Consider the following 23,282-nt stretch of genomic DNA (forward strand, 5'->3'; position numbering starts at 1 on the left):
TTTTAAAAAAATAAATTAACAAATACTAACAAAGACTCTCATCTACATGTGCTTTGAGCCCATGATTCTCTACAAAGGCTCTGGATAATAAGTACTTGGGAACTGTGGAAATATTTGAAGAGCAGTTTATTGGACACCCTCAAAGGTCATCTAAGTACTCCTTTAAGCACTTAGCCAACCTCAATCACGACAAGATTGTGAGCTTCCTAAAAGCAGAAAGTATGTCCCCCGTCTGTTCTCCCCGAGAAGAGTGCAGTGGTGTACACACAGCCATATTATACATGCTGTTGAACAAATGAAGGAAGGAAGGAATGATGGGTCCACCAGGAGTTCATTTAAAAACTTTGGTACCCTCCTAGTTGCTGGGAACCACTAATCTTTCAAAGCTATTTATATAATAATACATTATTTTTCAGAACAGCATAATATACCCTATATCACTACTATCCTACAAAAATATAAGTGACCATCACAAAACAGAAGCAAACATATTAGTATATTTTATAACTATGTTTTAAAATAATCAAATTAATTTTAATAATATATTTTGTTTAATTAAATATATGTTATCATTATATGTTATCATTTCAGGGTCTATTCAATATTGTTATATTGTTCTTTCTTTTTAAAAATGTATTTTTACGTGGTATGTTCATGTGTGTGCACCATGCATCTCTTGCATGAGTGTGTACATGTGCCATGGTGTACAGATGTCAGAGGACAACTTTCAGGAGTTAGTTCTTTCTTGTCACCATGTGGGTCCCCAGGGATCTAACTCAACTCATCAGGTTTAGCCATAAGTGCCTTTACACACTGAGCCACCTCCCTGGCCCACCCTTTTCAATCAATTGTAATCTATCTCAATTTGGACTTGACCAGTTTCAAGTGCTCGGGAGCTCATACTGGACAGTAAAGTCCTACACTTGAGAAGTACACACTATTGTATCTATGTTGTATGGTCCTATATTTCATGATACTATATATGATCCCTGAGAACTAGGGACTTTGCATCTATATTGTATGGTTCAATGTCATATGTTCCCTGAGGACTACACTTTGGGATCTATATTATATGATCCTATATGATCCCTGAGAACTACACACTATTGTGTATATATTGTATGATTCTGTATTGTATGATCCTATATTAGACAGTCCCTAAGAATGAGACACTATTGTGTCTATCTTACATGATATTATCTTACATGATATTATATCTGAGAATGTTCAACCTCTGAACAAATTGGTTGTGTACGTCTAGTAGCTGCAGAGAAAGACAGAGTGGACTGCTTGTGTCTTTTAGACCAACAAAATGAAAGCAGTTTTGGAGAGAGAACGCAGCTGCCCCTGAAAGAGCAAAGCATAATGACCTTGTGGGGACAGGGTCCTAAGCCACTTGCAACCTGTACGGAAGCCAGGGGTGGACCGGGCTCCTATTTTTCAGATTCAGACAGCAACAAGTGCTGCAGATGACGGAGCCCTCTCTCCACCTCCCCTTCCACTTATTTCTTGAGGCGGAATCTCTCTCTAAACCTAGACCAAGCTCTGGAATCTGCCCGTCTCCACTGTCCACACCCAGATCCTCAGGTCTGGGGATATAGACACACACATGGCTCCTGAGCAATCACACCTCTGATCCTCTGTCCTGCACGATACATTCTTTACTCTCTGAGCCATCTCATCAACCTACAACCTTTAAACTAAAAATAATGGCAGAATGGCCTAAAGGTAAGTGGTTGCAGTCTTCTTCCACCCTAGCTGAGGCTGGCTCCTAGACCCAGAGGTAACACACAGGAGAGGCGCGAACCCTACTGCTGAAAGTTTGGTACGAGTAAGGGCAAGCCATAAAAGTAGGAACAGTGGAAAAAATTAGTCTGAACCAAGCTTGTTTCTGGTCTCAGATTCTATAAATAGTGGTTGTTTGGTTTGTTGTTTTTTTTAGTGTGGGCGGGGGGAGATTTAAACGCTTACTTATTTTATATATGTTGAGTACACTGTAGCTGTCTTCAGACACACCAGAAGAGGGCATCAGACCCCATTGCAGATGGTTGTGAGCCACCATGTGGTTGCTGGGAATTGAACTCAGGACTTCTGGAAGAGCGGTCAGTGCTCTTAACCGCTGAGCCATCTCTCCAGCCCCTGGGAATGGTGTTTAACCTCCATTGTATTAAGAGGAAAAACCTGGTAAGGTTCTATTTCTCATAGCTCTCCAAGTTCCATCAAATAGAGCATAGCTGTTCAGAACAGACGGATGCCAGAAGTTGTCAAACCTCACTGGATTCTTCTCCAACACTAAGCGTCAAAATCAACGATTTATGAAACGTCCATGCAGCCCTTGTACTGACCCTAACCCTACCAAAAAGCGTCAAGACAGTGGAGAGTGGAAAGGATATTTTAGACAAGTATAGTGGCACACACCTCTAATTTCAGCACTCTGGAGGCAGAGGTGAGAGGATCGATCTCTATAAGTTTGGGGCCAGCAACTTTCAGGACAGCCAGGACTAAATTGTCTCAAAAACAGACAGACAAACAAACATACAAACAAAAAGAGCATCATGAAACAGTGTGAAACTAATTTTTACTTCCACATTTTGGAAACTCAAGAGAGAAAAAAAAAAAAAAAAGAGCTGTTAAAGAGCTGTTACCCTCTGACATACAGAGTTAATTACCAAACAAACTTTGACAAAAATCATAATGCCATACCTGAGCTGGCACGTATCTGTATGTTTTTATAATAATGCCCGACATATGTCTGCTTTGCTTCAGAAGATGGTAATCCTGTGCCAAGCTCTAAGTGGTTGACCCTTCTGCGGCTTTGTTAGAAGAACTGCAGGTTCTGACATGCCCGAAGATCTAGACTAATTGCTTTTGAGATTTCCCATTAAGGCTCAGCCTCATAGCTCAGCAACCAAATCATCACTAAGGGTCATCCCGCAACACAACAAACACCTCCCTTTACACAAACACTAGGAGCCTATTTGCAGAGTCAGTGTCACTAAAGAACTGTCAGGGGGAGATCTGTGTGTCCTGGTGAGGAAGGCTGATCTCAGGTTGCTCTGAGAGAAAGCTTGGTTATTCCTGCTCACATTGTATTTAAAAAAAAAAAAAAAAAAAAAAAAAATTAAAAAAAAAAAAAAAAAAAAAAAAAAAAGTTGGTAAACCAACTTATGTCTCAGAGTCTCAGGAAACAGCACAGAGCCAGTTATACAAACCATAGCAAAGTATTCTGATCCCAAGGGATCATTCTGTTCCCCACAGGTGTGGATCAGGAAACCTGCCTTAGAGTGTTCTGGAAGAGTAGTTCTGCCCGCCTGTTCATCAGGAGTCAATCTGTACTCCAGGAAATTGCAGGTTAAACAGATTGCTTCAATTCTCTCGACATGAATCAAATCTTCTAAATAGGAATGTGCTTTCCGAATCCCCATGAGAGGAGTTCTAAACCTGGATGGTTTCACTTAGGCAGCATTTCACATCATCACCTGAGAGAGCAGCTCTCTAAGCGACCACAGGTTCACACATTGGGGTCACATGGAGTATTTAATACCCAGATTTCAGCCAGGGTTAACTGTACCGGAACTTCTGGGAGTGGAACCCAAGTGTCAGTAGCTTCTTAAGGCTTCTCAAGTGCACAGACAAGTTGGAGAAACGTGGAGAAACTTTGGGGAACACTGACCTACAGCTAGAGATTCAAACCTCTTCTGCAAGCATTGGACAAGAGGCGGGAGCAGGAGGGGCGTGGCACACATGTTGCGGTGCTGTACCTTACTCAGGAAAGAACTCACAAAGACAAAACAACACACCAACAAGAACCAGGCTGCTCAACTCCTATCCCCACCTCATCTCCTCCCCTAGTCAACCTTTTCATGCCATGCTTGAAAAATTAAGTCCTTGGGTCTTGTTTTCTGAGAGATTTTATACCATAAGGGGAAAAAAAAAAGACTTTGGCACATTTAGTAATCATCACCAACAAACAAAAAAACAACAGAACAACAACAATGACAACAAAAACTTATCAAGCTGGTTTAACAAAAAAATACAAAGACCCAAGGAGAGAAGCTCCGTTGCTAAAGAGCTAGCCTTGTGGCCATGGAGACCTGAGTTTGAGCATGAGAACCCACGAAACAAAAAAGTCAGGCATAGTGCTATGTACTTGTTTGGGATTTGGGAGTGGGGGTGTTGGTGTTGGTGTTCTTGTTGTTTTGGAATGGTTTGCATGAGATTTTTAAAGATTTATTTTCTATTTACGATCTTCCTTTTGTTATTACAAAGAGAAATTTTCAAACAGTATATTATGATTATGGTTTCTCCTCCCCCCAGCTCTGCCAAGATACTCTTGTAGTCACAGCACTAGGGAGACAGAGGTGTGTGAATTCCTGAGCTCAGCAGCTAACACATTTAGCCTGCTTGATGAGTTTCAGGCCAGTGACAGACCCTGACTCAAAGAAATGGTGGACAGAAATGGCGCACAGAAATGGTGCAGCTGATGAATAGCACCTCCACTTGTGAGCACTTACACACATATGAATACACACACACAAAACCACACACACATGTGCACATGTGCAAATCTCAAAGGAAAGAATTCAATTTAGTCAATATTTCATGTTTTGTGAAACTTGAAGCTCTCACAATTGCTATTTCATGAGTATCTAACAATATAGATTTGAAACCACTAACGTTTACTAACCACAAAAAGGATTCACTAAGGGCGGGGCCCTTGTGGGACTTTAGACAAGAAGCAAATAATCTGACTTTATAAATGTTTGACCAACACTGTAGACTCAGCTAGGGACACTCTGACAAGGGGAGACCACAACGCTCATCTGGGCTTGCCACGTCAAACTCGGCTGGCTCTACCCCCAGAACTGTTAATTCCCTTGTTTCCACAGAGGCCGGCTGCCAAGCCAGCCCTGAGGGTGGTCGGACCCAAACAACTAAAATATCTTTTCCCTCTAGGTTTCAGCCACCATCACTCTTGATAAACACATTGGCCACTCTTAGTTCAAGTGAAAGAACGATTCTCAACACAAATACCGTAATATTCCGGAGAGCACCCTAAGACTGACTCCCAAACAGGAAGGCAACAACAGTTCTGAGGAGCGGAGGCACATCCGAGATGAGCAATGGCCACAAAAGCAAGACACTTAGTGAGTCAATCGAGAATTCAGTAGTCACGATGCACAAGTCTTTCTTCTTAGCGTGTCTCATTTTCAGTGGCTTGGCGTGGGTCTGAACGTTTGTGTGTTCTCATGCTTGCGAGTACACGGTGCACATGTCTGTGTTATCTCTGTGAGTGCCCATGAGGGTGCAGAATCTATCCCCACAAGTTGTCCATCTTGATTAGTTGAAAGAGCCTCTCTCGCTGGGCTAGGGCTCACCGGTTAGGCTAAGCTGACTAGAGCTGCTCCTGCCTCTGCCTCCCTAGTGGCTAGGATTACAGGAGCATACCACCACAGTCGCCTCTTGCTTGTGAGTTTGGGGACCAAACTCCGTTCCTTGTGCTTATACTGCAAGCACTTTGACAACTGAGCTATCTGTCCCAGCCCTTGAGGGACGTGTCAACCAAGGTTCATAGAACGCTATAATGGTAAAGTTTAACTGTAACTTCAAATAGAAAAAGAAACAGATCAAACATTTTATTTTAATAATGTATCGATACTAAATACTACGAGCGTCATGTGATTTAGTGCTCTGCCAAACATAGCATCATTTTTGAAAATCTGTGTCATATGAATTTAAGAGTTTAACACGAAAGCATTTCACCCTAACATAGCCCCTATGGTGGTGTCTTAGATTTCACACCCACTCCTCAATTCCAAAGTCAAATGTCTGTCTGCAAGCCTCTCCCATGAGCTCTGATGGGTACTAGCATCCCTCCGTATCCCCTTTCACTTATAGAAACTGTACTGAGAAGCTCTGAGGTTGGTTAACAAACCCTGACTCTCTTTCGATTCCTGAGACTCCCACAGTTATTGGCATGGGAAAAGCAATATGTTTCATGTATATTTTTTTTCCTCTTGGGACACAAATAGGAAAACACATCAATATCCACTCTCGAGAGAAAAGGCATCTATGCAAACAAATAATTATCAGAAGTTTGCTTTCAGGGTATGTACAGCATTTGGGATGCATAAAATACACTAAAGAATTTCAGGCAACGGGCCTGCCAAGCTGACACAGGAAAAATAAAAGAAAAAAGTGGGGCTTCATAGAAGTGTCTGCTCAAGTAATTGTTGACTAAATGAATAAATTTTGAGGAAGACCATTATTTAAATTCACAGTAGCCATAAGACTCTTTTATGAGGAACAGTGAGATATACCATTACGATTATGATGGTTTCAATGAGAAATGTTCCTCATAGTCTAAGGCATTTGAAATACTCAGGCCCCAGTTGCTGCTGTTTGGACAGCTTTAGGTGATATGGTTAGCTGAAGGAAGTACATCGCTAGGAGGTGGGCACTGATTTTTAAAAGCCACCTGCCATGCCTATTTGGCAGTGTCTGTTGGGGCTTGAGGTTTATGCCATGAGCCCTCTGATGTTCTAGCTGCATTGCCTGTTGCCTGTGCCTCCACTCTGCCATCACGGACTGTTATCCCTCTGGGACTGTAAGGCCAAATAAGCCTTTCCTTCTATGGGTCATCTTCATCTTGATGTTTTATCACAGGAGTACAACGTAACTAATATGCTTGGGAACTCAGACATTACAAAGAAGCGCACAGACAAACACGGCCACCACACCTTAAAAAGAGCAATCAAGATAGACTTTTGTAGAAAAATGTAAGCAATAAAAAAATTAAATGGATGACTGAGGGGAATATGGAAAAATGGCTCTGCAGTTTAGAGCAAATACTATTCTAACAGAGGACCCAAGTGTAATTCCCAACATCCAGGTTGTCGAATGGCTCACAACCATCTATAACTCCAGCTCCCAGGAAATCCAATGCCCCTGGCCTCCACTGGCACTCACATGACCTACCCACACACAAACACATACTTTTTAAAAAGAAATATTTAAATAGATAGCTGTTAACATAGCAATAATCTGAAAAAGTCTAGATAATGAAGACAAAAGTATAACATAAAACAAGAGGAGTAACGAGCCTTGTGAATGATATAACCCAGATTATAATGAAGCCAAGGCCATAATGGGTACCCAGAATTAGTGTTGAAAGGCCTGTGATAACACTCCCTGGCTTCAGCCATTCTGTAACTATGGGTGTGGGTGGCTTCTTTAGTTCAACTCCAGTACAGCATTCTTTCGTCTGCGTGCCTCACTATCGTCCACTTCAAACACGCAGTGCGTAAAGAAGCTAGACCCAGAGGTACAGCTTACCATCAACATAACTTTCTGAGTTATCAGAAAAGCACTACCATGCATTCCAGTCAAGGTCAGAATTCTAGTAAGACATAAGGGCTCAAACCAGGGAACAAACGCCTCTGCATTTCTAAATATTCCTTCTCGTATAACGAGTACCTTTCAACAGATGACTATAATTTCTTGATGTCTAACAACAAGGCAATAAAATTCTCTAGAGTATTTTTAGTTTCTTAAAACAAACCTGAAGCAATGTGAACAAAAAAAAATGCCACAATAGAAAGGTTAGAAAAATGACCTACAGGTCTGACAGTAAGAGAGTGGGTAAGTGGGCTCTTGCATATTACCCAGCAATGGGGCAGACTGAGGTAGCCTCCCATTTGCCAACTCACACTTACACAAGATTCTGCTTCAAGGCTGAAATGAGAGAGAATGCTCCTGAGGATGGGCGAAATGAACAGAGGACCTTGGGACCAAGGGGAACTACAGTTGTGGCCCTGGGTGGTAGCGGTGGGCCTAGCAGCTATCTATGACGCTACCAGGCAGACAGGGTTCACTCCATGCTCACGGAGTGAAAGAATGGCTGGGTGAACCCAGGATGTAATTACTGAAATCTAGTTAGCTCATAAATCAGGCACTCTGCTCTTTAAGCACAGTGTCAAAGTACAGAAGAGATTTAAGGGTAGAGGGAAATGCCTGAAAAGGAACAGCCTTTTTTTTTTTTCTTCCTAGTCTGTAAAATAATAATAGAAAACTATCTTGAGAACGTAGAGGACAGAAAGAATTCTCAGATCATGTTGGAGAGCATCGTGGTCTCAGTGGTCAGACGGTTAGCAAGACCCCCCTTACCCCAACTCTAAGGAGCTGTCAAGCCAAGTATAACCCGAGACCCAGTAGCAGCTGTACCTGAATGGAAGATAAGGAGGGTTTGAGCCAGACAGGAGAGCTCTGTAGGCTTCTTCTGGTGTCTTCTTTAAGTAGATGACCTATGGCAGACAAACCATAACATTTAGAAGACCATACAAAAACCAACTTACCTACTCACCAAATTTGCATTTTGTTTCTTTGGCTTGGAGTCACAGCCATGGGGAAGCTGCCGTTCTCTTACGTGTTTCAGACTTTTATTTTGGGGGCCGGATTTTGATCTGTAGCTCTGTGGCCTGGAACTCCCTATACACGCTGGCCTCCAGCTCACTTTGGACCTCCTGGCTGTGCACTCCAAGTGCTAAGATTAGGTGTACCCCTCCATGCCTGGCCTGATACTCTTTAGACCGAGTTACTGACATCCTGGTTCACCTTGAAGCTGAGCCACCACCTTAGGCTTACAGATAAATGGGTGTTTAGAGATAGGGGCAGGACCTTAAAGAAGCAACCTGGGGTTCACAAACCCCACTGAACAGACACAAGGTCAGAGTGACAATTGTACTTCTGTCATTGGTCTTTGCACCAAAGACCAACAGTAGCTTTCTTGCCCTTCATTGGAGATGGCCAGGAATTAGCTCAGGGCCTGGTAGGATGCTCAGAGCTCACTGTGAGCGATCTCCACTTGGATTTCAATTGGCAGCTTTGTTCTGAGAGGAGCTGGTATGGCTCTGTAAAGGCTAGGTGAAATCATAATGAAACTTATGAAAATGAATGCTGGTTAAAAACACTGTAAAACACAGTACTCCTGGCTCTCAATATCAAAAACATATTGATATATGTCTGCTAATATACAAACCGGTAAAAAGGAATGTTTAAAGCCATAAATAATTTCCATTTCGAAACATGATACCTAGCTAGCACATATTGGGTTCTGTAGTCAGTACTGGGTACCACTGGAACAGAATTTGTTTTACTGTAGCCCAATGGCACTAAGTGATAGTTGGGAGCAGGTCTCTTAGTGACTTTGGGATAGGAAGACGCATGAGGACAGGGAAAAGGTGTTGGGGTGGGACAGTGCTTGTGTCCTGTGTGGATGAGCAGCAGGGATAAGGGTGTGAGGCAAAGTGAGAGGTCAGACAAGACAAGGACTGTGTGCTAAAGGATGTGTAATTCCTAAAAGCCTCCCTAGCTAGAACTAATGGCATTATTTCCTCCAAATGTCCCAACATCAAGATCCTATACACTCAGTTATAGTTCCTTCTGCCCTTCAAAGCACCTTTGAACTCTAAGTCATTCCATCAGAAATATATAGTTTATAATCACTTGCTAACAATTTCAAAACTAGTAGCCCTCGTGAGTTCTCTAACAAAAAGTAATTTAATAGACCAAAAAGGTACATCTAGTAGCTGGAGAGATAACCCAGTCATAAAGTGCTCGCTGTGCAAGCGTGAGGACCCAAGTTCAAGCCCTGGGACCCATCATACATACATACATACATACATACATACATACATACATACATGCATGGATACATACATAAATGCATGCCAGATCTGATGTTGCATGTTTGTAATCCCAGTGTGAAGAGGCAGAGACACACAGATCCCTGAGACTCACTGGCCACCTAGCTTATCTTAACTTACTTAGCAAGTTCTAGCACCAAAGGGAGACCTGCCTTGTCTCCAAAAAGTACAGAACAGCACCAGAAGTATGACACCCCAGGTTGTCTGGCCTCACATGCATGTATACACACACACACACACACACACACACATACACACACGCATGCACATGTGCATGTCTGTGCATCCCTCCTCCCTCCCCTACACACGCCCAAGTACACCTAACCTCAGGAACGAATTCCCATGTCCCAATGACAAATGGAGAGAAGGTCTAACAAAGCACACATCAACCAAAGCGAATCGAGTCTGAAGTACACGCAGCACTGAAGACTAGTTGTCTTCCAAGGGACTGACACAGATGGGAGACACTGATGCTGCACACAGAGGATTTGTGACTCTGGTTGCAGCTCAACTCATTTCAAAAAACAATTTAAGCCAATCCTAGCTTCAAGGACTCTTTGTAGTAACTTTACTGTACCCTGATGAGTGGGTTCTGTAATAGAGCTGGTTTAAAAAAAAAAAAAAAAAAAAAAAGCAGTGTTTTCTCAGGCTTAGGGAATTTGGAAGTTGTGTATGGCTGCTACCAAGGAAAGCTGCTGCTGGGGGAAAGCTTCTTGTGTTTAGATTGGATAATTAAAGCTTATACAACCTCCTTTGCAAAGGAAAAGTACATTTCCCTCCTAAGGAGCAATTACACTAATTCCCTTTAATCTTGAGGCAATAAGGCTACAGAAGGCAGTCACCCAGGCCCACATAAAATACCCTCTTCAGACTGGTTACTCCACAGGACTTCCCTCCCATCCCACCTGCATGACTTAGCACACATGAGGCGTGTTCTCACGCTGTAAGAGGAGAGCCGTTGTTTTTATTTTTATCCCAGTACTAAATTATTAATGGGTGTGGAGTGAAACCCAACAGAGCCCGTCTAAGTTCCAGGAAGATTCCTGGAACATCTGTTACGGGTTGACCTTTTACAGTCTGGACCTTAGTGCTTAGGGAAAGTGGGAAAATACCCTCCTCGAACAAGAATTCATTGTTGAATGACACACACATGCATCCCTCATTTTAATATAAAATCCCATTTTTTTTCCCAAGAGGAAATATGAATGTTGTGTGTATTCCCTATGCCAGATCCTCTTAGATGAAGAGAGATGTGGGGAGCGAGTGGGAGATGGAGAGACAGAGAGAGGTCTGATAGAAGCCAGGAAAGAAACTAACATTTATGAGCCTTGCGGTCAATGAATCCAAAGCCCAAAATTGTACAGATTGTTCCCAACTGCTGCTGTTCCTCTGTGGCCAAGCTAGCATTTGAACACAGACCCTCCCTCCAAACAATCTGAGAGAAAAGGCTTGCTCCCCCCCACACACACACACACACCCCAGATCCTAAAACAAACAGGCTCGCTCCGAAGTCGCTCACTCCAGGTCTTAGCCTTTAACGGCTGAGCTATCTCTCCAGCCCTAACCCTAACCCTAACCCTAAATGACAAGATTTCAAACTGTTAAGAAGAGCCAAGGTGATGCAGAATTGGAGAAAAGGGACCATCCTACTCTGTTCTTATTTTTGTACAGGTGTGAACAACATTGTTTTTAAATAGAAAGTAACTAAATCTGTTAATGAAATGTTTAATATGTTTTCCCCACACCCCAAAACAAAATAGTCCATATTGAGGTCCAAAGTTGTGCTAGACAAGTCTTATATTTCCTAAAAATATCTTCTGGGGCTGGTGAGATGGCTCAGTGGGTAAGAGCACCTGACTGCTCTTCCAAAGGTGCAGAGTTCAAATCCCAGCAACCACATGGTGGCTCACAACCATCCTTAACAAGATCTGACTCCCTCTTCTGGAGTGTCTGAAGACAGCTACAGTGTACTTACATATAATAAATAAATAAATCTAAAAAAAAAAAAAAAAAAAAAAAAAAAAAANAAGAACACTTTCTGCTTTTAAAAAAAAAATCTTCTGAAACTAATATCAAATCACCTACCAGATATTCTGATTTATCTTTTTGGCTTCTAAAAGGGAGTGGTGTGTGTGTGTGTGTGTGTGTGTGTGTGTGTGTGTGTACTAGCTATTAGCATACATAAGCCAATGGGAAGAATTTTCCCAAACTTTGACAAAATCATTGACAGAGACAGTGTTTCATTCCATTCCAATTTAGTGAGTGACACCTGCATTACTTATATAAAATTGTTCTATCTCTGTCAGGAAGTCTTACAGACCTGCTCAATAAAAAAATTAAAATAAAATAAAAAGGCTAATATATATGTGCCTATTTTAACTGAATATGAGCCTACTGATCAAAGTGATTTTTTTCTATTTTATTAACTTCAATGCCAGAAACCAAAGACTTTTCCATTTGTTACACGGTTTCTGAGAGGCAGGATACAACACACACTACTCAAGAGGTGAAGGGGTTTTATTTAAAAATATAAGAAAAATTATAGTACTACAAATGAAAATAATCTATAATGTTTATCAATAAGCACTGATGCCTAAACTTTAGTTATCATGGACTAACTCTTACACATCACCACACACTACCAAGTCTTTTCATAGAGACACTCCGTTATCAGAAACCAATGTAATTTAAAGTATTTGATAGCATTACAAGTGGGCAATCTGTCACTGAACCAACACAGAAAGGAATTTTATAATCCATAACATAAAATTTAAAGCATCTGTATGTATATCACACACTGACGATATGTCAAATTAGGAATCTCTCCTAACTTCACAGAATGCCCGACCACCCAAGACACTGCTTAAAATGTTCTTGGAATTTACTTTCGGTACTTTTAAGCTATCTTTTAAGCTAGAGCCTATTGTCACTAGATCCATAAAACCTATAAAAATAATATGTATGGTTTTCAGAAGCAACTTGAGATTTGCAACTCTACTCCTGCACGTTGACAACTTACTCTCCCTAGTGTGCAATCTGTGATTCTGAGAAACAATCATTGCTTTCACATAGACGTCTAAGCCAGACTGTAAACTTGGTAATGATCTTCCCATGGAGATGCTGCCTTGAGCCTTATGTTTCGAGCTTTCTTTGGGGAGTACTACTAGTTTTTAATAAGAAAAGAGTTTACTACAGAAAGAAACATACTTACGTATACCCTTGATATACCTTTAATAGAAATCTAAGGAGCTGATAGAAGGGCTTAGTGAGTAAAGGTACCTGCTGCTAACCCTGATCGGCTAGTCTGATAGCTTTTAGAGAGAATCTCTTTGGGGGTGGGGGGTGGGGGGTCATACCCAGATGACCTTAGTTCTCAACTATTTTCAGGTTCTAACATCAGTTCCCCGGACACCTCTTTGGAAAGAAATTTAATTGACTCAGAACTGGCCAGAATGTCGATTTCAAGCCACAGTGGCAGTGTCACAGGGGCAGAACCTACCTGGGGAAGACTGTTCTCTGCTTGTTTCCCTCTTCTGAAGAAGTAATATATTGAGCAAAATAACAGAAAATCCACCGCCAATATTAAAGGCTACTCTGAAAAGATGTATGAGGTCTCAAGGGTATTTTTATTATCTAATTACAAATACGAATTAACATGAGCACAGATTCCTTGGGTTTTTGTTGTTGTTGTTGGTGGTGGTGGTGGTGGTGGTGTGTTGTTGTTGTTGTTGTTGTTGCTGTTGTTTGAGACAGGATTTCTCTGTGTAGCCCTGGCTGTCCTGGAACTCACTCTGTAGTCCAGGCTGGCCTCCAACTCACAAATCCGCCTGCCTCTGCCTCCCAAGTGCTAGGACTAAAGGCATGCACCACCACTGCCCAGCTAGGTGTGTGTGTGTGTGTGTGTGTTTAATTACATTATTGTGCGCATGTGGAGGATAGTGGAGGTTAGAGGATCTCCAAGTCCCCTTGCCAAGTGCCAGTTCTCTCCTTCCACCATGTGGATCCCAGAGATCTAACTCCGGTCACTATGCTTAAATTTTCTTTTCTTAATAGGGTCTCATGCAACCCAAGGCTGGGGCCTCAAACTTCTAACTGATGAACCATCTTTCTAGCCCTGCATCTTCAAGTTCTTACTGTAGTTTGTTTCTAAGGTTATTTGATTTTTGTTTTTATCCCTAGCTAGGCTGTAAATGCTAATGAAGGTAATTCTCACGGCTTAAGATCTGCAAGGCAAGCCGGACGTGGTGGCACACGCCTTTAATCCCAGCACTCGGGAGGCAGAGGCAGGCGGATTTCTGAGTTCGAGGCCAGCCTGGTCTACAGAGTGAGTTCCAGGACAGCCAGGGCTACACAGAGAAACCCTGTCTCGAAAAACCAAAAAAAAAAAAAAAAAAAGATCTGCAAGGCTCAGCACAATGCACATAGAAAGTGCTCTAAAATTGGTTGGTCGGAGCACAAACAAACAATAAATAGGTTTCTTTGTAAAGAAATATGCTCACAAATACTGATTCCCCAAACTAGAGAGCGTGATAACCAAGCCTGGTGGTCAGGAGCCAACGTGCCTAGGTTAAGAGGTAGGCTCTTTTGCCTTGTGAATGGCATCATATTAGTTCTCTATACTTCTGTTTCAGGAAGTGTGAAGAGGAGACATTACTGGACCATGAACTTCCCTCAGACAGAAGGTCACAGTGTCACTGAGACATCGCTAGGTTGTATGCTGTTTGTTAGAGAGATAGTAAGCAGTGTAATATACGCGTAACAGACTTCTAACTGTACCTGACATAAAACTCTACCACACTAAGGGAATGCAGACAAGAGATCCAATTAGCCCCCCAGTATTTTCTTTTTCTCCACTCTTACGGTTTAAATGTCAGATGTCTCTCATGGACTCCTATGAGAACTTCGTCATCGGAGGAAGTCAGTCATTAGGGTATGGCGGCACGTGTTATACCTAGTCCCCCAATCCTTTCTTCATTTTCTGGTTCCTGTCCACCATGAGATGCTTTTCCTCCATCTTCCCACCACTGTGATTCTCTGTCTCGCCTTGAATCAACAGGACTGGGAGGTATGCATTAAAACATCCAAAGCCATGAGAGAACCGGTCCCTCTCTCTTAGGTTGCTCCTGCCAGATACTCCGCTCCTGCCAGATACTCCGTGGCAACAGCAGGAATACAACCACCGGTATCCACGGGAATCTAGATCTGAATGGCTCATAGAACTAGGTCCAAAAGGCTGCCGAAGCATATGACCATGGGGACATGAGGGAGTTAATGCCTCCTTGGGAGTGCTAAAATCAGGATGATGAGACCATCATCCAGGGAAACCCTCTCGTTTTAAGGGAGACATCAGTATCTCTCTCAGTCCAAGCCTCAGTGTGGACATTGAAATAAATGTCACCAGCCTCTGGCTTTATCAAATCCACTCTCAAAACATCTCAGCAGCGCCGATGTGGCTGACGGGTGTCTCTCGGGCCATGTACATGTAAAGGAGAGAGAGTTGTTACTATTCAGCCTTATGGCTTCTGTATTTGAACTTCCATGAACTTTTATGAACCACAGAACAAGATGGCCAAGACTAGGGAGAAAAACACTTCAATTACCTGTAAAGATTCCAGATACTGCAGAAGGGCACATCTACAAATGAATAAATAAATTACAACCAGAATCTGCAAAGAGCCAAGGTTCTCAGACTTCTTAAATGTCAAGGTCCTTAATTTGTAAACTGCTGTTTCCTGAAGACAGATTTCAGTTTTAATAGTCATAAACAAGCCCAAACAGAAATGTTTAAGTTTTTAACGTTTTGTAACATTTTCTTCTTATTCATATCCTGCCATTCTATCCAGTGACAAGAAAAACAATATCACCATTCAAGTTGATAATTAAAAAAAAAAAAAAGGGAAAAAACCTACTCATTTGTGAGATGTACAAACAATTTCACTTTTGTTCTAACTTACAGAAGCAGAAACACTCGGAGTGGAACAATCAAGGACATTAAATAGGCAAGCCTGGGGTTATGAAGCAGAAATGCGACTGTGTTCTCCACGGCCTGCGTCTTGGTCTACTTTGATCTACCAGGCTCAGTATCCTAATTAAAACATGATAATAAGACGGAATCTGTCTTCTGCACACTCTGGTTGAAGCCAGTATATAGAAAACCCTTCCAGTCCAATAGGAACCACAGACCCATAAGTCAGCAATGAAGAACACAGTACTGCCTAACAAAGATGGAGGAGACACAGTGCACCATGGCGGGGAAGCAGAATTGGGCCTCACATCACCACCCCATCACTTATTTCTACCCTAGAAATCCTTCATCCCGCATCTTCCATAAAAATGGACTGTGACTTGGTTTGTTTGCCTGAGGTTCTGTTTGCTCTGAAATGCCCTCATGAAATCTCTACATTTTCATCTGGAGTTTGGGTTAAGTAGACAGATGACAAGCAGCAGACATGATTGTGTTTATCTCAAAATTCATTTGGATGAGAAACACTCCTTCCACCTCTCTCATGGATACAATCAGAGTGGAGCTAGCAGGAGCCTTTGATGGGCCATTTGGGAGGATTGCAGACATCAGCCACATGTGTCTCCTCATTTAATTTGATGGAAAGCAGAATTTTCATAATTGGCCTGAATAGATGTCTCTCCAGAGCTGATGATACGGCTGAGACAGTTGCACATCTCTTACTAGCACTGTTTCAGTGACACAGTGGACTGCTTATGCCTGATTCAAGCCCATGTGCCAACACACACATCACCGACAGTAGGCCAAGCCTCTGCCAAGCAAACCAAAGAAAACCAAACCAATATCTCATACCCGGATGCTTAAAAAAAAAAAATCTCCCGGCCACCTTGCCTCTCCCTCCCAATGAAACCTCTTCCACATGAAAACAACAACAACAACAACAACAAGAACAAAACAAAAAAGCCAGGGTGGGGGAAGGAAGAAAATGTGTGGCCCCTAGAGTACCTAAGTCCTTCATGTTCTGGGAGTAACCACAGGTTACATGTTACATACAGTACAGGTAAACATATGACTGTGTATAACCTATCATTTACTGTCAGAAGGCAACTTCTAAATAAAACTCAAAATCAGGATCAAAAGGTAATGAATCAGAACATGTTTATGATCAAGATACCAGTGGCAGGTGTAAGTCATGATGAAACATTTAAGTTTTTCAAACATCTGTCATTTTGTATGATAATTCTTTCACTTACAAATGAACTATACTTCAAAGCTTACTTATAAAGGCAAATATCTCAAACTCTGGAAATACTTTTCCCAAGATCAAAGTTCAAACTTGAAGCCAGGGATGACAACCTGGCAACCTGCGTTCCATCTCCAGAAGCCGTGTAAAAGTGAAAGGAGAAACAGATGCCACAAAGCTGCCCTCTGACCTCTGACCTCTGACCTCCGAGTTTACCAGGCCACATGTGCACCTGCCTGCACTGACTGGCACACAAAATAATAAATAAAAGTAAAATCTTAAAAATAAGGAAACCTCAACCAAGTGGAAACAAAAAGAACTATTCAAGGAATCAACCAAAGAAGGAGCTGGTTCTTTGAGAAAATCAACAAGATAGATAAGCCCTTAGCCAGACTCACTAGAGGGCACAGAGACAGCATCCTAATTAACAAAATCAGAAATGAAAAGGGAGACATAACAACAGACCCTGAGGNATACTGCAGAAATCAATGAACACTAGATACTGGTGTCCTGCCCTAATTACTGCTTGTCAGCTGGGTATTACAAATCTTGCACAACATTCTTTGTATTAGGAAACATATAGTAAAAAAAAAAAAAATAAATAAGGAAACCGTGAGGAAATGAATGAATGTGTTCTCAGTGACTCTAAATTGAAATCTGAACTACTTCAATTGTTTTAACAGTATTGTATTTTATTTATATCAATTCTACTTCAAAATGCGTAAAACTCACCTCAATATTTGGCATTTTATCTGGGGTTGATTTAAAACCTGGGGCAATGAGAAGCGGGGCAAAGAGAAGAGACGAGATTTTGCTTGTGGTAACAAATGGGAACACTTTTCTGAGCACACACAGCAAGAGGGCTGCGAAGCAGAGCTGGAACCCAGTCAAGGTTGGGTGTTTTCCATCAAACGGTGGCCTGAGATCTGCCAGCAGTGGAGAAGGTAAGCCAGGCTTGTAATGCCAGCACTCAGAGATCAAGACACGGGGATCTCAGGTTTGAAGCCAGCCTGGGTGACATCACAAGACCTTATCTCAAAAATAATAAATAATTTCAAAACATTTTCAAATATCTTTCTCCTGTTCTCTGGGGTTTGAGGAGTTTTCGGGGGAGCTGTTAAGGCAAACTTTCAAGGCAGAGCCACACTGCATTCAACTAAACCTCAGGTCTCAAAGCTCCTGGTAATGTGTAAGCTCCTTCTCTTTGAACTTACTCAAGAAGAGAAGACTAACAATGTACTCAAACAAGGAACCGGTTGTTCTCTTCCAGTGTTTACAAAAGAGTTGTTGCTTGGAGAATGCAGGAGAAACAAGAGCTTGCCCCACTAGTTGGGTGTTTGCAGAACAGATCCTGTGGTCATTTGTCTGTACATTAGCCTGAACTTTGCAAACACATGCCACATGACAGGATTGTCCTTCAGGAAGAGAAAAGAATTGATCCCTCTTAGGCATGAAAAGGTCTTGTTTTGAAGTAAGCAGGTTCCTACATGCCATAGCTCACTAATTTCCACAAACACAGACAAATAAGGGCAACCACAGACCTACCTTACCACACACTTACTTTATAGAAAATACACCTTCCTTCCTGGTAGCTACTGGGAATTCCCACCCCTTCCCCACACACCCTGCCTCACCTCTGACCCCATTCCGGCTCACTTTAGTGAATACACCACACTTCTTCTAAAAACCCAGCAGACAGAACCATCCTCACCCCACGCTCAGCCATTCTCCTTCACGGCTCTGTAGCATCAAGACTCGAAGCTCCGATTTACCAGTGAAAGGGAAATGAGGAAGGGACAGAGGACAGGAAAAGGATCAAGGCAGAGAATTTCCCATAATTCCAATTCAGACAATTCTTATCTTGGTTCAACAAAGAGTTACTGATACAGGAACCACAGATAACGCCAAGATCAAGGCCAACAGGCTTCTGACCTCGTAGAGCATCCCATGCATGTCTTTGATTTTTCAATGCAGGAGATGCTCCCAGTTTTCAGGACACTTAACAGGCAACAAGGAAAACCTTGAAGCTGTTTCAAGATAGAGCCATCCAGACCTGCTTGCTTAAGATTCAAGCTCACTAAATATGAGGCCTGACTACGATTATTTACAGGTATTTCTGACACACAGCTATTGCTGAAAACCACTGTGACAAGCATTTGAACATTAAAGACCATGGCTATTTCTTCAGAGCCACAAACACACACACACACACACACACACACACACACACACACACACACGCGCGCGCGCGCGCATCTATCAGCTTTAATGGAAAAAAAAAATCAATGAAATTTTAAGACTGTATCAACAGGATTTGCTAAGGTCCTTTACAGCTCAAGTACTGTGTTCTGCCTCTGCATTCATGTGATGGCTTGTAGACACTGAGTTATATTTTCAGAACATAAAAGTGAGAACAGAAAAGACAGACAGGTTAACAATCAAGCTGTCATGCTGGAACAGAAGAAATTTCAGCCATGAAGGTCATCAAAGTAGCAGATGGGTTTAAAAGGCTGTTGGGCCATTTTCACTCCCTAACAGCATCTTGTGCCGTGGAGAATGAAACCCAGACTCATCCTTCCGTACCAGTTGGACAGAGACCCCAGAGCGTATCCCCTGTGCTGTCCTCCACCCCACGATGCAGCAACCCGGGCTTTGCCTTAGTTCCTCTCCCAACCCACTCATTCCAACTCCGAAGCCTTTGGAACATGCCCTACCCAAAATACTTTTCCTATGCATTGTCTTAACTGTCTGTCCCTTGAAGGGGACTTCCCTGACTCCAGTATGAACTAGGTAACCATCTGCCAGCATGCGTCACTACATTTTACACCATGCTTCTCTCTGCAAAATGTAAACTCAGAAAGGCAGGGATTCAAACCCTCTTGTTCATCGACACCGCTGGAGAACCAGATGAATGTCTGGCATGAGTGCTCACAAATACTAGTTCAATAAAAGAATATACATATTAACCAGACTGGAGGGAGGATGAAGGTTTCCCACTGAAACGAATAAACGACTTATTCCCACTTAAACGATCAGAAAACTTACATTATTAAGTATAGGGGGGGTTGTTTTCTGGTTTATTGCTTGCTTGCTTGCATGCATGCATGCTTGCTTGCTTGCTTGCTTGCTCGCTTGCTTGATATAGGGTCTTACTATTTAGCCCTGGCTGTCCTGGAACCTACTATGTAGAAAAGGTTAGCTTGGAACTCACAGAGATCTGCTTGCCTCTCTTTCAGGAGTGCAAGATTACAGACATGCACCACCATGGCCTCATTTACTCTTTTAAGCTTGAGTAAGTCTAAGAATGGTTCTGCTCCAAAGAACAAAAAAGTTCCAGTTATCACAACACTGTTATTCTATGCATTGGCCAATTTAAAAAAAAAAAAAAAAAAAAGGAAGAGAAAGAGAAAGAAAAGGCAACAGGAGAGAAGTAGTCTGGTGAGAAGAAGAAAGAGATTGGTGGCGAGAGGGCACAACTGGAGAGAGAGGGACAGTGAAACGACAAAGATGCTGGATGAGACGAGGTGGCTGGCTATTTCATATCACGGTGTGTACTGGGACTTGGGTGCCCAAAATAAGGCAAGGGTTTCAAAGATACTTGAATGCCAACCCTAACCAGGAGTCCCTTCCCTCCTGGTTCCACCTCCTTTGAAAAGGTCTGAGTCTCCTGGTACAGTGAGGATGGGGACTAGGAAGGCTGGAGGCTGGGGTGAGGATCGAGCCTCCCTAAAGCATGTCTGCTTCTAGGAAGAACCTATGTCTGGAGCCACTGAGGCAAATCTGCAGAGAAAATGATTCTCTGGACTGCTAGAGTGGACAAGAAAAAATTCAGAGGCCCTCTGATGATATCCTGAAGCTTGTGAACTTAGGAGGCCTGGGCCAAAACTACATTCCTTAAATCCTCGCCCCCCCAAAAAGAAGAAGTTAATCGTTAAGTTTTGTTGTGGTGGTTGGTTGGTTGGTTGGTTGGTTGGTTGGTTTTTGGGGGGTTGGGGGGTTGTTTTGGTTTGGGGTTTTTTTTGGAGACAGGATACCATTATGCAGACCTGGCTGGCATGGAACTCGAGATGTAGCCCAAGCTGGTCTCGAACTCATAGTGATCTACCTGCTTCTGCCTCCAGAGTGTTGGGATTTGGGGGCCACCATGCCAACAACGTAATAGAAGATCTTAATCAACTTCTTCTTTCCTGAATTCAGAAGCACAATATGTCAGATATAAAATCTAGTATCCAGTTCATTTGTTGACCTCTGTGCTAATCATAGCAGCAGTCCAAAGCCAGGATATCCTTTCATATTTTTTTCCAAATACATTCACTTAGTTGGAAATAGGAAAACAAAACTATCTTGGAACTTTTTAAAATGCTAACCCCATATTTGTCATAATTTCCCTTACAATTCACCAAAGTATTGTTAAGAAGAAAGTACACTTAAAAATGGGCTCTAAAAAATGTAGATTATGGTCAAAACTACAACTCAATTGCAGGCACACACACACACAAAAAAAATTGCAGGCACTGAGAATTTTCTCAAAATCTCAGACACCTCTGAAAGGGAACATATTAATTCAAACTAATGGGATTTGGGGCTTTCCTCATTCTAAAGCAGATGATGTCCTGTAATGTTAGCGCATTCTCCAATGCTGTGCACATCGTGGCTCTCCTTCCTACTCCAACATTTTAACAAGCAGCTGACCCAAATTGAACACTGAAGTGGGATACTGGTGAGAGGCATCAAGGACTAGAACTCAGGACTAAAGAAGAGTGACCTCCACTTCCCCACAGGGGACATGCTTGTCAACCCAGAAGAGAAGCTTGAAATCACAAAGACCCAAAGACTACATATCTTTTGCTTTTTTTGTATTTTTTTTTCATTATTTCATGTTGATTATTATCATATTTGTGTATAATGTGTGTAGAAGCTCAGAGTATGACTGTGTGACATCAGCTGTCTCTTTCTGTATGTGTGTGGGTTCTAGGTGTCAAGCTTAGAGAGCAAGCACTTTATCTGTTGAGCCATTCCACTGGCTCCTGGTTAACTGTGGGTGGATAGATAGATAGATAGATAGATACATAGATACATAGATATATAGATAGATACATATAGATATATAGATAGATACATAGATACATAGATAGATACATAGACAGGCACTGGCTTGGCACAGGGGACATAGATATATGAGTGAAAAACCCATCTTTACTCCAAAAACTCACTCTAGCAGGGGAGAGAGAGCCTGCAGAGAACTAACTTCGGGAAGCTCATCACAGCACATTAGAGACAAGTGGAGCAAGCTCTGATTGAGCTTGGTTAGGAGTGAGGTGGTAAGAAAATGGCAATGTGAAGGACCGGAAGGGGCGGGGCTGGGACCGGCAGACAGATCAGGGTGGAGAAACACCAGGAAGAGCCTGTCTAAAAAAAAAAAAAAAAAAAGTTTCGTATTATTTTGATTAAATAAGAAATTCCGCCAAACAAGCCCACTGAATGACTCACACCTACTCCTTGAGTGTGACTCAGCCTGCCACCTGCAGTCTGCACGACCCCGCAGAAAGGCTGTCGCTCTGCTCGCTCTGCTCCTTAGTATGAAGCTGTAAACTACAAAGGCCACCCCCTGCTAAGAGCTTTATGAAGTCGTGGAACAACTTTTGAGTGTTTCCTTCAAGCAGAGGTGACACCATCAAAGCAACTTACTTTCGTGAGCTAGGACTTTGCCACCAAACTAAATAAGCCTGGATCTACAAAATGAAATGTCAAAAGCCCTTCAAGGCCCTGTCACAGAAGTCCTGAGAATGACACGGGAGGGGGGTGAGGGAGGTGAGGGGGGAGGCAGCAAGGTAGAGGCGGGGCAGCAACAAGGAAAAAACTAACAAAGATCCAAGGAGACAGAGACAGGAGGATCGGTGGAGTTTGAGGCTACCCAGGGCTACAGAGGAAGACACAGGAGGGGATGGGGGTGGGGGACATGCTGGAACGGAAGGGAAAAGGAAAGGAAAGATGAAGGTGAGTAAGAGACAGAGGGGAAGAAACGAAAAGAGAAAAGAATGCCAAGTAGTAACGTTGTGTCCAGTGGCTCTCCTTGCACAGTCTATGTTTACGAATGTGCAACGCCATCTTGAGTTCTAACGATCTTAGTGATGTCTACAGAGCAAACTAAACAGGGGCTGCAGCTCGCTTGCCTCCTTTAAAATTACATTTGGAGCCAGGCAGTGGTGGCTCACACCTTTAATCCCAGCACTTGGGAGGCAGAGGCAGGCGGATTTCTGAGTTCAAGGCCAGCTTGTCTACAAAGTGAGTTCCAGGACAGCCAGGGCTATACAGAGAAACTCTGTCTCGAAAAAACCAAAACCAACCAAACAAACAAAAAAAACATTACATA

The 23,282-nt window shown here is 42.5% G+C and overlaps 1 protein-coding gene across 2 annotated transcripts in view; it reads right to left on the minus strand.

The window, feature by feature from the left end:
- Positions 1-23,282, minus strand: part of Cdc14a (cell division cycle 14A) — a 157,964-nt gene that overhangs the window by 86,156 nt on the left and 48,526 nt on the right. For both annotated transcript variants that reach the window (XM_021195617.1, XM_021195616.2), the window contains exon 5: positions 8,224-8,303. In XM_021195617.1, coding sequence (XP_021051276.1) covers positions 8,224-8,303 — 80 coding nt within the window. The remainder of the gene's footprint in view (positions 1-8,223; positions 8,304-23,282) is intronic.

This window comes from Mus pahari, chromosome 4, assembly GCF_900095145.1.
Source record: "Mus pahari chromosome 4, PAHARI_EIJ_v1.1, whole genome shotgun sequence".
Lineage (NCBI taxonomy): Eukaryota > Metazoa > Chordata > Mammalia > Rodentia > Muridae > Mus > Mus pahari.